General features: G+C 35.9%; 1 protein-coding gene across 1 annotated transcript in view; it reads left to right on the forward strand.

Annotated features, from left to right (window-relative positions):
• The window catches only part of Taok1 (TAO kinase 1), a 121,540-nt gene that overhangs the window by 36,998 nt on the left and 69,035 nt on the right, over positions 1-15,507 (forward strand). Inside the window, exon 2 of the mRNA XM_087191948.1 lies at positions 12,284-12,506. Coding sequence (XP_087048074.1) covers positions 12,375-12,506 — 132 coding nt within the window. The 5' untranslated portion in view covers positions 12,284-12,374. The remainder of the gene's footprint in view (positions 1-12,283; positions 12,507-15,507) is intronic.

The following is a 15,507-nucleotide window of genomic DNA, read 5'->3' on the forward strand; positions in this document are numbered from 1 at the left end:
CCTACTCTACTTCTAGTTTATCGAGCATACTTTTTCTTGTTTCAGTCCTAGGAGTGTTGGATTTTGTCAGATATGTTTTCTCTGTCTGTTGAGATGACTATGTGTTTTCTCCTTTTATTAATGTGATGTATTAAACTGATTGATTTTCATGTTGAATCACCTTGCATTCTTAGAATAAGTCCCTCTTGGTCATGGTTTATAATCCTTTTAGTATGCATCTGGATTCAGTTTGGTAATATTTTGTTGAGGATTTTTGCATCTATGTTCATAAGAGATGTTGGTTTGCAATTTTGTTTTGTTATGGCTTTGGAGTCAGGAAGATTTGGTGTTGCCTGTAATCCCAGCACTCGGGAGGCTGAGGCAGGAAGGAAGATCACTGCAAGTTTGAGGCCAGTCTGGGCTACATAGTGAGTTCAAGGCCAGCCTGAACTACAGGGCAAAACCCTGTCTCAAAACAAACAAACAAAAGATTTTTGTGTTATTTCTTTAAATATTTGGTAGAAGTCACAAGTGAAGCCATCTAGTTTTAGACTTTCCTTTCTGAAAGTTTTTGATTGCTGATTTATTGTTATAACTCTTTTGAGATTTTCTATTTTCTTAAGTTTGATAGTTTGTGTAATTTTAGGAATTGACTAGTTCATCTAGATTTTCTAGTTTATTGGCTGTTCATGCTATTCTGATACCCTTTTTAGTTCTGTAAGTTTGGTACTAATATGCTTGCTTTCATTCCTGATTTGAGTAATTTGAGTCTTCTCTCTCTTTTTTTTTTTTTTGGATAGTTAAAAAGTTTGTCAATTTTGTCTGTCTTTCCAAGAACTTTTTAGTTTTGAATTTTGTGTTTTAATAATCTTTTATTAAGTAATGTTGTATATGATGTTTGTACATACACAAAATAATATAGAGTAAACATACATAAATTGCACATGGCAATATACAATTCATTGAATGTACAAAGTAAGCAGTGGAGAGATATGTAGTGCACAAGTGTTGAGTCTAAGCTCTGAAAATACATGTAGAAATTTAATATAAAGTGGCAAGTATAACATTACATTATATTCTTTTTGTTTGTTTGATTTTGGTACTGGGGCTCAAACTCAGGACCTCTTGCTTGCCAGGCAGGTGCTAAGCTGCTGAGCTAAATCCCCAGCATTACATTATATTCTTAGAAGAGGCTTTATTGATCTCATTAAATCTTTTTTTTTTTTTTGGTACCGGAGATCGAACTCGGGACCTTGGGTTTGTGAGGCAGGCGCCAGAACCACTGAGCTAAATCCCTGGGCCCAAAGAGGCTTTATTGAATCAAAGGATGAAAGTACAGTCTCTGTAGATTTATTATAAATGGCCACATTCCTCTGCATGGGTTTGTATTTTCTCTCCACTAGCAATGATTAAGGATGCCTTTCTCACCTAACAAATTGGTAAAAATTTAAAAGTTGACAACACGCTGTTCTAAGAGGTTAGGAGAAACCAGGCACTCTTGAGGTTTTTTTTTATAGGTGACTTTCTTTTTAAAATATATTCTCTTTTTTAATCTCTGCTCAACTACCATATTTTTGTTTATTGACTGAATTGTTTTTTGTGGGAACTATTTTTTTTCTTGTTATTGGCTTCTAGGAATGCTTTATGTATTAAAATGCATGTTAACAAAGCCAGTACTTCTGGAACAGTGTTATTATTATAGAGAGGAGGGTTTCTTGACTGTGATGGAAGTAGATTTCACCATTAAATACAACAGTATGGCTAAGAAAATTTCTTATCCATAGTGACCATAATCTTACCTACTTGGTGAGCTCAAGCAGGAGGATCCCAACTTTGAGGCCAGCCTGGGCAACTTTAATGAGACCCTGTTTCAAAATAAAAAATAATATGGGTTACAGTGTACTTCAGTGGTTGAGTGCTTACCTAGCAGCATGAAGCCCTGGATCCAGTCCTCAGCATTACAGGAAACAACAACAAAATAAAACAAAACAAAAAACCCCAACTTTATCTTTCTAGTTTACCAGTGGCAGAAAATGATGATATATAAATTTTCTAGAAAAACACTTGTTGTGGTATATCCATACAATAGAATACTTAACAATAATAATACTCACAACCCTAAGTATAGAGCTGGACCATTTTACAGATAAGCAAACTGAGGTTTGTGTTAAGTGTTTTGCCCAGATTACACACCTAGTATGTAGAGAGGCTAGAATTCTATCTCAGGCAGTTTAACTTCCAAAGCTGTGTATAGAGTATAAAATTAACTGTTGGTGCTCAGAAGACCAGGGCCTTTCCCTGGAGGCAAATAATATTACACATTTACTGGAATATTATTCCAGAGACAATCTATGCATGCACAATCAAATATATCCTAATACTGAAACCCATGTATTTTTTAAAAAAGAATTTATTAGTTCATGTTTGTAGTACATAATGTTTACATTTCTTGTGGGGGATTGGTACATGCACATAATACATCTTAAATCCTTCTGTTCATCTCTTTTCCCTTTTCTCCCTCCCCACTCCAACCATCTCTTGGTACATTTATGTATGTAGCACATCTTTATTGCTTTTTTTCATCCCTTTTTCCTCCCCTGCCTTCCTCTCTCTTCATCTCTTAATCCTCTTGCCCTTTGAGAAAGATCTATCTCCCTACTTTCTATTATCTTTTACTTTGCTCTTTTTTTATAGTTTGGGTTTCTCATATGAGAAACCATGCAATATTTAAGCTTGTGTGTCTAACTTATTTCACTTAACCTTAGGGTCTTGAGGTGTATCCATTTTCTTACAAAAGACTCAAGTTTATTCTTTATGGCACAATAGTAATACCCCATTGTGTGTAAATACCACATTCATTCATGTGTTGATGGACATACATGTATAGGCCACTTCCAAGATGTAGCTATTATGAATTGTGCTTCTATAAACATGAGTATGCATTATCACTAATATGATGTCTTTGATTCTTTCAGGAAAGATACCTAGAAGGTGAATACCTGGGTTGAATGAAATTTTTACTTTCAGTTTCTTGAGGAATCTCCATATTGATTTCCAAAGCAGTTGTACTAGTTTAAATTTCCATTAACAGTGTAGAAGAATTCCTTTTCCCCTGCAGCTGTTGCAGAAATACACAGAGACACAGAATTCGGATAAAATAATAAAATCTCTTCTCGGGAGTGGGCGGGAATACCAGAAACCAGTTTGGTTAGTGTCCAGGGGCCCCCTTTATTCAGCATTTCCCTTTTTGTATCCTTTTTAGCCATTATCTCATCCCTAGTGGTCTTTGATATGTAAATACAATTCCAGTTCCTATTTACAAGTCACAGATGCAAGATAGGCCATATACATTGTAAATTCACCCTGGCATGGTAACTTTGTTAGGTTAATGAAGTTACAGATTAGAGTCAGATAATTCTCACCTTAAACAAGGAGTTATGGGAAAGCAAATCTTAACACATTACTTATTTTGCTTCTACAGCTACCCTAATATTTAATCTATTAAATTATCTAAAACTTTTTCCGTATCACAGACTCACCAGCATTTGTTGCTATTTGATTTCTTGATGTTATTTGATTTCCTTCTGGGTAAGATGTAATCTCAGTGTTGTTTTAGTGTACATTTCTCTAATGGCCAGAACTGTTGAACATTTCTTCATATATTTATTGGCTATGTATTTCCATGAAGTGTCTATTCATTTCAGTTGCCCATATTTGTTTGGTTTTTTTGGCACTGGGGATCAAACTTGGGACCTTGCACTTGCGAGTTAGTCAGCAGTGGAACCACTGAGTTAAATCTCTGGCCCAGTTGCCCATGTTTTTGTTTTGTTTTGTTTTGTTTTGCTTTGCTTTTTGTTACCGGGATCGAACTTGGGTCCTTGGGCTTGCGAGGCAGGCAACGGAACCACTGAGCTAAATCCCCAGCCCAGCCCATGTTTTGACTGGGCCTTTTATTTTATTTTTTGAGTTATTTATATATTCTAGATACTAGTTCTTTTTCTGGGGAATATCTGGCAAAATTTTTTTCCCATTTGGTAGGTTGTCTTTTCACTCTCGGTTGTTTCTTTTGTTGAACAGAAGCTTTTTACTTTGATACGGTACCATTTGTTGATTCTCAGGACTACGTATTTCCTGTGCAACAGGGTTGTGTTCAGAAAGTCCTTGGCCTATGTCTGTGACTTTTAAGAATTTACCTATTTTGTCTTCCAACAGGTTACGTGTTTCTGTTTTGACGTTTATTTCTTTGATCCATTGTGATTTTAGTTTAGTACATGGTGAAAGATAAAGGTTTAGATTCATTTTTCTTCATGTGGATAGTCAGTTTTCCCACAACCATTTATTAAAGTGACTATCTTTTCTCTAGTGTATACTTTTGGCCCCTTTGTCAAAGATCAAATAATTGAACATGCTTGGAGTTGTTTCTGCATCTTTGATTCTGTTCCATTGATCCTTGTGTTTGTTTTGTGCCAGTGCCATTCAGTTTTTATCACAGTAGTTTTGTAATAATAACTTCTGGGATTGTGATGCCTCCTACTTTGTTCTTTTTATCCAGAATTGATTTTGCTATTCTGGGTTCAACCCATATATTTCTCCCTTTTTTTTTTTTTTTTTTTTTTTTGGTACTGGGGATCGAACTCAGGACCTTGTGCTTTCGAGGCAGGTGGCAGAACCAATGAGCTAAATCCCCAGCCCTATTTCTCCCTATTTAAAACACACACACACACACACACACACACACACACACACACACACACAGGAGAGAGCATGCTGGGATTTATACACTATTCTACATCTTATCACTAGACATCGCCCTTCTTACTGTACTCAATCTTTATTTCATTTGCTGTACATGTGTACATGAGTCTCAAATGCATGGATTTAGCTTTTTTATTTAACCTAAAATGAGGATCTTAAGCAGAATACTGTAATTTATTCATTCCAGTTTATTGTCCTTAAGAAATGTAAAATTTTATACTATTTTTTTCTGCTAGTTATCCTTCCAGAAAGTAGAGAAATCTCTTTATTAATACAACTTCTTTTGACTGTTCTTTTGTTTTCATATTCTTACTCATTCTCTCTCTCTCAATCAACCTTCTTTACTCCCTGGAGATTAAACCCAGGATTTTCACACTGAGCTACTTCCCTAGCCTTTTTGTATTTTTCATTTTGAGACATGGTCTTGCTAAGTTGCCCAGGGTAGACATGAATTTGAGATCTTTCTGCTTCGTTCTCCCAGAGTGCTGAGACTACAGGTGTGTGAAACCACACCTGGCTTCATAGTTAAGGAGAACCTGTCTTTAAACAAACAATGCTGGGATATGGCTCCATGCAGTGTCCCTCAGTTCAATCTCTAGCACCTAAAACATTTTTGACACAAATAATTATATATATTTATATGGGGATAGACTGTGACATTTCAAACATTCAAAATGCTCTGTCCTAGCTCTTTTGAAATATAGAATTATTGTTGATCAGAGAAGTATTCTTCCTTTCCAATCACTTTCCTGTACTTACTAACCATCCTCCTTTCAATCCCCCTTTCTTGTCACCCTTTCCATCCTCTAATTACCACTATTTTTGCTTTCATATCATGAAAGGTTTGTTCAGAAATCTTTATTTTTTTATAAAGTTTTTATCTGGTTTGATATAGAGTAACAATGACTTCATAAGATGAATTGAGAAGTGTTTAGTCTTCTAACCTTGAAAACTTTATATTGAATTGGTATTTTTTCTCTTTAATGTTTAATAAGATTTGATAATGAAACTATCTAGGCCTGGAGTTTTCTTTGTGAGAATTTTTTTTCCCTTTGTTTTTATTTCAGACAGGGTCTCACTGTGTAGTCAGGCTGTCCTCAAATTCAATGGGATCCTCCTGCCTCAGCTCCCGAGTGCTGGGATTACAGGTGTGCACCATCATGCCCAGCTTCTATGTGAGAATATTTTAAACTATGAATTTAACATTTTTAATATACATAAGAGCATTTAGTTCCTTTTTGAGTGAGTTTAGGTAGTTTATATTTGTCCTTTTCATCTAGGCTTTTGAATTTATGAGCTTAGAACTGTTCATTATATTTCCTCAGTCTTATTCTCCAGAGAGTTTATGAGGAGTCTGTGATATTTTGATATTTCCTTTTCTCTTTTTCATTCTCTCTTGCTGTTTGTTTGTTTGAGACATGGTCTCACCAAATAGTTGAGGTTGGTCTTAAACTCTTTATGTAGCTCAGGTTGGCCTTGAATTTGCAGCAGTCCTCCAGCTTCATTATTTCAAGTGCCGGGATTTTAGGCCTATACCACCATACCTGGCTCCTTTTTCATTTCTGTTATTGGTAATTTGTCGCTGCTCTTGTTTTTCTTGGTTAGTTTGGCTAGAAGCCTCTTAGTGGCGTATTTCTTTTGGTTCCAAACACTCAAGTTTTTTTATTTTACTCAGTTGGCTTCATCATTATATTCTTTAATATTTCCTTCCTTATACTTACTTTTCATTTAATTTGCTTTTCTCCTTCTAAATTCTTTTTTTTTCAGGGGGGGTGGTATGGGGGGTTGGGTACCAGGGATCGAACTCAGGTTCTTGGGCTTCCCAGCAGGCGGCGAAACCACTGAGCTAAATCCCCAGCCCTCTCCTTCTAAATTCTTAAGACAGAAGATAAGGTTATTGATTTGAGATCCTTTCCTCCCCAATTTAGCATTTATTTATTTTTATTTTATTTTATTTTATTTTAGGTACTGAGGATCGAACTCGGGTCCTTAGCTTGCGAGGCAGGCGGTGGAACCACTGAGCTAAATCCCCAGCCCCCCAGTTTAGCATTTAATGCTGTACATTTACCTCTTTCCACTGCTTTACTTGTATTCTATAAATTTTATGTTGTATTACAATTATCACAGTTCATAATCTTTTCTTGAAGTTTTCTCCAAACTTCTTTATTAACTGATGAATCACTTAGCAGTATGTTGTTTAACTTCCAAGTATTTGAAAAAAGTTCCAAGTTTAATGACAGTATAGTCAGATAACATTTATTTTGCTTTTTATATTATATATTCATTTAAATGTGTATTCTGTTGTTATCAGGGAGTATTCTAGGTGTGCCAGGTCCTATTGGTTAGTAGTATTGTTCTGTAGTTCTGCTGCTTTTCTGACTACTACTTTAAATTTCTGAGAAGTGTTGGATCTCTACAGGTAATTGTGAATTTATTTTTCTGTTTAGTTTTATCAGTTTTTGCTTCATGTAATTTTTTTTTTTTTTTTGGTACTGGGGTTGGAACTCAGGTCCTTGCACTTGCGGGGCAGGTGACCGAACCACTGAGCTAAATCCCCAGCCCTGCTTCATGTAATTTTGAAACTTTGTTGTCAGATGCATATAAATTTGAGATTTAGTGAATGGACATATGATTGTGTAATGTTCTTTATACCTTGTAAATTTTCTAGCTGTGGAGTCTATTTTATCTAATGCTAATATAACCACTCCAACTTTCTTTTTTTAGTTTTTTGCATTTCTATTAGCAGAATTCTGCTGGTGATATATTGTCTTAGTTTTCCTTCATTTAAGAATATCTTCATTTCTGAAGAAGACTTTTGTTAGGTAAAGAATTCTGACTTGGCACTTCTTTTATCGCTTTAAAGATGCTACTTCATTTTCTCTGGATTCCATTGTTTCCACTGAGAAATCTGTAATAATTCTAATTTTAGTTTATATTTTGGTTTTTTCATTATGTTTTATCTTGTACTGATTTCACTTGAATTTGTGTTTTTTGGAGTTTGCTGACCTTGAGTCTGTAAAATTATGTCTTTTGCAAAATTTTGGAAGTTTTTTGCCATTAATAAAGAATTTTTTTATTAGTTTATTTTTATTCTCTATGCAACTCCAGTGATATGAAACTTAGAACATTTGACATTGGCCCACAAGTCATTTGGGCTATATTCATTTTTTTTCAACCTTTTTCTGTTTTATCTTTAAGTACACTGACTCTGTCCACTTAGCATGTTCATTCTATTGAGCCCATGCAGTAAGTTTTAGAAACACTTTTGGATATTGTATTTTCTATGTGATTCCTTTCAGGAGATGACTTTTCTTTCTTTTTTCTTTGTTTTTTTTTATGGTACCAGGGATAAACCCAAGACCTTGTGCTTGTGAGGCAAGTGTGGTGCCATTGAGATAAATCCCTGGTGCCTTATGATTCTTTTTATAGTTTCCATTTCTCTGCTAAAAATTTATGTCTGGACCAGGGGTTTAGCTCAGTGGTTCCAGTGCCTGCCTCACAAGCGCAAGGTCCCAAGTTCGTTCCCTGGTACCCCAAAAAATTAAAAAATAAAAAATTTTAAAAATAAAAATTTATGTTTTAGCTGAGCATGGTGGTGCATGCCTGTAATCCCAGGACTCCAGAGGGCGAGGCAGGAGTATTGCTATAAGTTTGAGGCCAGCCTGGACTACATGGTGAAACCCTCTCTCAAAAAAACCAGTAAATGAATGAATAAATGAATGTCTTTCCAGTTGTTTCAAAAGTGTTATCCCATGTCTCATTAATTATGTCTTTGACAGTTCACCGTGAGTCACCTTGAAGTTGTTATTTGTTCATCTTTTCCCTTGATAATTGTCACATTTTCCTTTTTTGGGAGTGTATTGAGTTTGTTTTTGCACATAGAGTAATTTTGGGTTTTATCCTGGACATTTTGAATAATTGTAATTTCTTTTTTGGGGAGGTGTTATTGGTGATTGAACCCAGGGTCTTTGGACTTGGGATCCTCCTGCCTCAGTCTCCCAGAGTGCCAAGAATATAGATATATGCTATTATTAACAGCTTTTGGAGAATGTTGATTTGTTCATTTTAGTATATAAAAACCAGGTGACTTGTGTGACAAAATCTGTTTTACTTTATTTGGGGGTTGGTTGTACTAAAAGCTCAGTTTTCAAAACTTTCCTGCTCTCTTTGTATATACACATGTCTCTCAGGTAAGTTTTGTTTTTGTTTATTTGTTTTTTGAGGCTGAGTCTCTCTGTATAGTTTAGGCAGGCCTTGAACTCACTATGTAGCCCAGGCTGGCATCCAAACTCAATGGTGATCCTCCTTCCTTAGCATTCCCAGTCCTAGAATTACAAGTATGTGCCACCACCCCTGGCTTCTCAGATAGTTTAGGACTTATGTTGGAGTTCTTAAAGACTTTACTGTGCTAGTTTGAGTTTGTTGTATGCATGTATAAATCAGGGTTTGTTTTGGTTCATATGCAGAATTAGAGAATCTCATTTCTAATTCTTTCCAGTATTTCCCTTGTACTCCTCAGTTTCCAGTGGCCCCTTTCCCCAGTTCCTCTGATCAGAAAGACGTATTTCTCCCTGACATTTTAGACTTCTGCATGATTGCAAGTTTTATTTCTTTGAATGTATACACTTTAAATTTTTATTTATTTATTGAGGGGTTGGTTGGTGTTTTGAGGCAGGGTCTCACTATGTAGTCAGGACTGGCCTGGAAAGTTGATATCCTCCCACGGCCTACAGAATGTTAGAATTACAGGTGTGCACCAGTATGGCCAGCTATTTTATCTTGGCTCCTCATGATGTTACTTATTCATTTATTGTATCTTATGTGTATAATGATTATTACTAACAACATGATGATTGAAATAGCTTAAGATTTTCAGGTGGTTCCCACCCCCGCCCAACCCCCGTTTCATCCTAGTAGTAATATATAGGAAAAACATGATGTTTAAGAGTTGAAATAATTCCTCTCTGAATTGTGAAACTGCCATAAATATAGTTAGAGTTGTTTGTTTTAATTAGCTTTGGACTTTTAGGGATTTTTCATTTTCTTTACATTTTTTTAATTCTATAAAGAGATTAAAAGTCAGGTTTATAATACATGGTGGATTTAGAAATGTAATTATTCCCATCTCATCCACTCTGTCTCCTTTCTCCATAGGTAAGTACTTGAAGTGGGATTTTATTTATCTTTTCATCATTTTTTCATATTCTCTCCCCTTAAGGTGGCATATTATATAGTGTTCTGTGTTTGCTGTTTTTCACAAAAATATAACCTATAGATTAATCCATAGCATCAGATAGAGATATTCCTTTTTCAACAGCTACATACATCTTTACTACTTGATTTTTGCATGGTCCCAGTTAAGAATGTTTTGTTTTTTGTCTTTTTGTGTTTTTTTTATTTTTTGTTTTTTGAGATAGGGTCTTGCTTGTTAGTGCAGACTGGCCTTGAACTCACTGTGTAGCCCAAGCTGGCCTCCTGCCTCATGGCAGTCCTCCAGCCTAAACCTCCTGAGGGCTGGGATTACAAGCATGCACTACCATGCATAGCTGTTTTTCATATTTTTAAATGGTTGGAAAAAAAAGAAAAATAGTATGTTGTAGCACATGAAAACTGTATGAAATTCAAATTGAATATCAGTAAAGTTTTATTGGAAAACAAGTTTATTCATTTATAAGTAGTTGCTTTTGTACTAGAATGACAAAATTGAGTAGTTGTACTATGGTAGAGACTATACATGATTTTTTCAATACCTAACACCACAACTTGGCACACTATAAATTGCACTAATGCAATTATACCTCAACACCTATCACTGAGCTGTGACATTTTATTACCAGTGCATATTCATTATGTCAAAACAAGTAAAGTGGAGTACTAATGTCATGCTTTTAAAATCCCAGTAATGGGGCCGGGGATTTAGCTCAGTGGTTCCACCGCCTGCCCTGCAAGTGCAAGGACCCAAGTTCGATCCCTGGTACCAAAAAAAAAAAAAAAAAAAAAATCCCAGTAATGTGTGGATCATTTCGTTATCAAATTAGATGGCAAAATGTTTTGTATATCATACCATAACACTAGATTATGTTAAAAGAAGGTACTATACATAGATATTTCCAGGCTAAGCCCTATCATAATATTATTAATTGACAGAGAGAGGAGAGATAGACCTGTTTAAAAGTCATGTAAAGGGCATAAGAAGAATTAGCTGAAGCTTTGTTTTCTTTAGAATTCTAATAAAGTAAATTCTATTATTTTAATTGCTAAAGTTAAGCAGATTAAAAGAAAATAGCTAACACTTGTTGTAGTGCTGACTGTGCCAGAGTACTGGTAGGTGCTTACATTTAGTATATGTGCTGCTAAAGTGAGCACAAAAATTCTCAATATGGTTGTTTATACTTTTTTTTTTTTTTGGGTACCAGAGATCGAACTCGGGACCTTGTGCTTGTGAGGCAGGTGGTGGAACCACTGAGCTAAATCCCTGGCCCGTGTGCTTATATTTATTAACTCATTTAACCCTCACAACTACCTATGAAGTAGATTATTTTCATTTTACAGATTAGAAAAATAAGACTACTCAAGTTCACAACTTGTAAATAGTGTTTCTCGAATTCATAGCTAGGCCTCATCATTCCAGACTGAGGTACTGATGCCTCTCAGTTAGTAGTCATTTTAATAATTGGGTAATCTGAAAGAATTGGTAGCAGAACCACCAAGGAATTTACTGGATATCTGTATGGCTACTTATTTAAGGAGTGAGAATTGATAAAAGGCCAAATTTTACTGTAAATCGGGTTTATGGGGAAACAGTTGTCTGTGTTAAATTTGTACTTTCTCCTGGTATGTTTTCCTTTAAAATGTTTGTCAGATTTTGTTAATACAGCATCATATGGCATCTGAAAGGAAAAGAAAGTTTGCTAATACATTTTTTGTGTATTTCCTTATATATGGAGATCATTAATAAGTGGTGTCTGTTGTTAAAAACACTGTGCATACGGCTTGTCATTGTAGTATATATTTTTAATTATTCCTGTATTGTATCATCTCTTTTGCTAACTGTGTCAAAGTTAGATCAATCTTTAAATACATTATGACACTGGAAGCTTCTCAAGATATAAAGATGTATCTAAAATTTTAAAATGCTGTATTGTCGAGAACCCAACCCCCTGCCTTTTTTTGACAGTAATCGAGTAATGGTAATTGAACTAAGGCCTTCTTACTGAACTACATTTCCAGCCCTTTAGATATTTTTTTTTACTTTGAGATAGGATCTTTGTGCCAGGCTGGGCACAAACTTGTGATCCTCTTGAGTCAGCCTCCCAGAGGGCTGAGATTACAGGTGTGTTCTACTGTGCTTGGCCTAGAAATTTCTTTTTTAAAGTGCCACAAATAATTGTGATAATGAGCCAGGCTTAGGAACCACTTCAGCAGTAGATCACATTGCCTTTTCAATGAAATTCAGTAATTTTTGTGGATGCTGTCAGTAAATGATCTTACATAAATTATTCTTAGCAGCTTTTAATTTTCCTGCTTTTCTGTTCTTATTTATCTACAGTAGTTTGCCAACGTGGCTTCATTCATACAGATGAACCAAGGATTGGGATAGCAGTTTATAATTAGAATCAGACAGCTGACTGCCCAGCAGGATGCCATCAACTAACAGAGCTGGCAGTCTAAAGGACCCTGAAATTGCGGAGCTCTTCTTCAAAGAAGATCCAGAGAAGCTCTTCACAGATCTCAGAGAAATTGGCCATGGAAGCTTTGGAGCAGTATATTTTGTAAGTGTTAAAATATACACTTGATGTCTGAGTAAAAAACAATAGTATAAGATATAGAATTTGTCGAGTAGAAAAACAAAACTCTTACCATACTGTCACAACACATTTAGACCAGATGTGTCCCCATACATTAAGCAAGCAGTCACTTCTGCAGCAGAGACACCTCCTGGATGTCTTCTAGTTCAATTCTGTTCCAGCACTACCTGGAAATAGTGTCAGGTCCCACAAATTGAGGGGTCAGTCCAAGACTGCCTTGGCACTTTAGATGCCAAGGATTCCACAACCCCCTCCTTGGTGTGATTAATTTACTAGATCAGTGTACAGCATTAAGGGAAACCTGTTTATTTAAAAGGAAGTTTTAAAAGATACAAAAGGATTCTGAGAATGTTCAAAGAGAATACAGATCTCTTCAGGTAAAAAGAATACATAATGAGGTCTGGAAAGCTCCCTAACTCAAGCTTCTATCTCCTTGGAATTGGGGCATGTCAGTCTCTTCACATGTAGATGTGTTCTTGTTCTTTGAAAACATAAACTCAATCCTTTTATATTTTATGGAGGGTTTGTTACAGTGGTTGATCAAATCATCAGCTGTTGGTGATTAACTCAAATTTTAGCCTCTTACTCTGAGGTGGGGGATAAGGTGTGAGTTCCAACCCTCTGAAAACCTTTAATTTGTTCCCCTGGCAACCAGCCCCCATCCTGAGGTTATCAAGGGACTTTCCAAAAATCACTTCATTAAGGTAAGCTTAGGTGTTCTCACTATAATTAACAAATGGCTTCTCTTTCACCTGAATCACTATGTAGCTGTTCTGGATCTGTTTCTACAACGAAAGATAAAAGGCCAAATATTTCAACAAAAGGTAGTTGAAAAACATCAAAATATCCCACCCTAAATATATTTTTGTGTCATGTTTTGAGTCGGTTATTTAGAGAAAAAGTATACCTCTGCAGAAAAAAAAAATGGATTTGTGAAAAGAAATTTATAGTCATGTACATTAGTAAACACTGCATGCAGCCTGAGGCTTTCAATCTGATAGCCCTCATCTATTTAGGAGAGATCATTTCACAGGAATAAAAGATTAGGGTTCTGATATCTGGCCCAGACAGATAATGAGTGACAGTTACTTGGGAGACTGTCAATAAAGTAGGACAACTTTTGTCCACCTTTTCTTCCTCTCCTCAGCCCTCACCCTGCCATAGTTTTCTGTTACCACCACCCTGCCACCTCAAGTCCCTATGTCTCCCTCTCTTTCTCCTTTTGTTCTTTGCTTTCTTTTTCTTTTTCTTTCTTTTTTTTTTGAGATAGACCCTCACTGTGTAGCCCAGGCTGGCCTCAAACTCACAATCCTCCTGCCTTACCTTCCTGAGTTCTGAGATTATAGGCTTGTGCCAGCATGCCTGCCTCATCAAGTCTCTATTTCTTTCTGTAGCTCAAATTGCTATTTAAGGTTCAACCATCTGGCCTTTTCTTTGGTCTCCTACTTTATGGCTTCTGTGTTTCCGCATATTATTAAGTGCTTATGCTTTTTTTTCCTTCTTGTTTCTCTATTGCCTGTTCATTTTATAGACTAAAATTGACACTTTGGAGGGGAAAAAGAATATTTAAAACTTTCTTATATAAAAGGACTTCCTTTTCCTCAAGGGATAAGTTCTAAGACCCTCAGTGGATTCCTGAAACCAAAGGTAGTACTGGACCTTATAACTTAACATCTTTTCCATCTTTCCTTTTCTTCCTTCCTTTTTATTTTTAAAATTTTTTATTTTTTATTTTTGCTTAGTGCTGGGGATCAAACTCAGAGTCTCACAAATTCTAGGGAACTAGCACTAATTTTATTTTCCTTCTTTATAATTTCATGGATAGATTTATTCTTTCCATAGAACCTAGCAACATCAGCATACAGGTTTTTTGTTTGTTTATTTGTTTGCATACAGGTCTTTTTCTCTTGTTAAGAACTTTTATTATGTCACTCTTTTACTTAAAAGAAGCACTTGTGAAATCTCTTCAGCATAACCAATTGCCAACATCACTCCTCTTGCACTTTGGTGTTGTTATTAAGTAAATTAATCATTACCTGAATAGAAGTGTCACCAGTCAGTAGGTAGTGTGGATCTTTAGCTCCATATAAGATGGAAATCATAGTCAGGCATGGTGGCACATGTCTGTGATCCCAGGATTGTAGGAGACTGAGGCAGGAGAATTCCAAATTCTTGCCCAATCTGGGCAACTTAGACCCTGTCTCAAAATAAAAAATAAAAAAGGGCTAAGAATGCAGCCCAGTACAAAAAGGCCCTGGGTTAAATCCCTATACTTAAAAAAAAAAAATGGAACTCAGACATGGACTAATTCTAAAAGTGAGAATAAAATACAAGTTTATTTATTATAAGAAAAAACAGCTGGCTGCCCTGTTGGGTGTCCAGCCCTAGGAAAGAGACAGCCCTAGTAAAGGACAGCAAAGCTGGCTATTCCACAAAGAGCCTGAAAAAGGAGATATTTCACCTTTATGGTGTCTCAAAGAAATGTTATTAATTAATCAGTTTTTTTCAGGAAGGTTTAGAGATTGGGCTAGAGAGAGTTTAGTTACTATGCAGGTATAAATTTGGAATTTTAGGGTCAGCTCTAGGTCAAATCTGTTGCCAGCCTTGTTTAGTCTTATGCATTTCCTTGTGCATCCCACTTTGTTATCTCAGAAACTACAGCAGCTTCTTCCTGTAAAATAACTTCATTTCCTTTCTCACCAAAATTCGCAGCTTCCTGCTCCTTTTCTCTTGAGCTGCTACATCAAAGTATTACCTGATTGCTCCCTGCCTCACAAGCACTGAAATATCATGACAGTTGATCTCGTAACTAATAGCTATTAAGTCACTAATAGTGGGTAGCATATGCAGCAAGGATACCATGGACAAAGAGATAATTCATGTCTTGGGCAGGATGGAACACATTACTCAATACAGTACACAATTTAAACCTTCAGAGAAAGCTGCTTCTTGGACTTTGGATGAG

The sequence above is a fragment of the Heterocephalus glaber genome, unplaced genomic scaffold (genome assembly GCF_053883595.1).
Source record: "Heterocephalus glaber isolate CG9 unplaced genomic scaffold, H.glaber_assembly_v1.0 deba00001564, whole genome shotgun sequence".
Lineage (NCBI taxonomy): Eukaryota > Metazoa > Chordata > Mammalia > Rodentia > Bathyergidae > Heterocephalus > Heterocephalus glaber.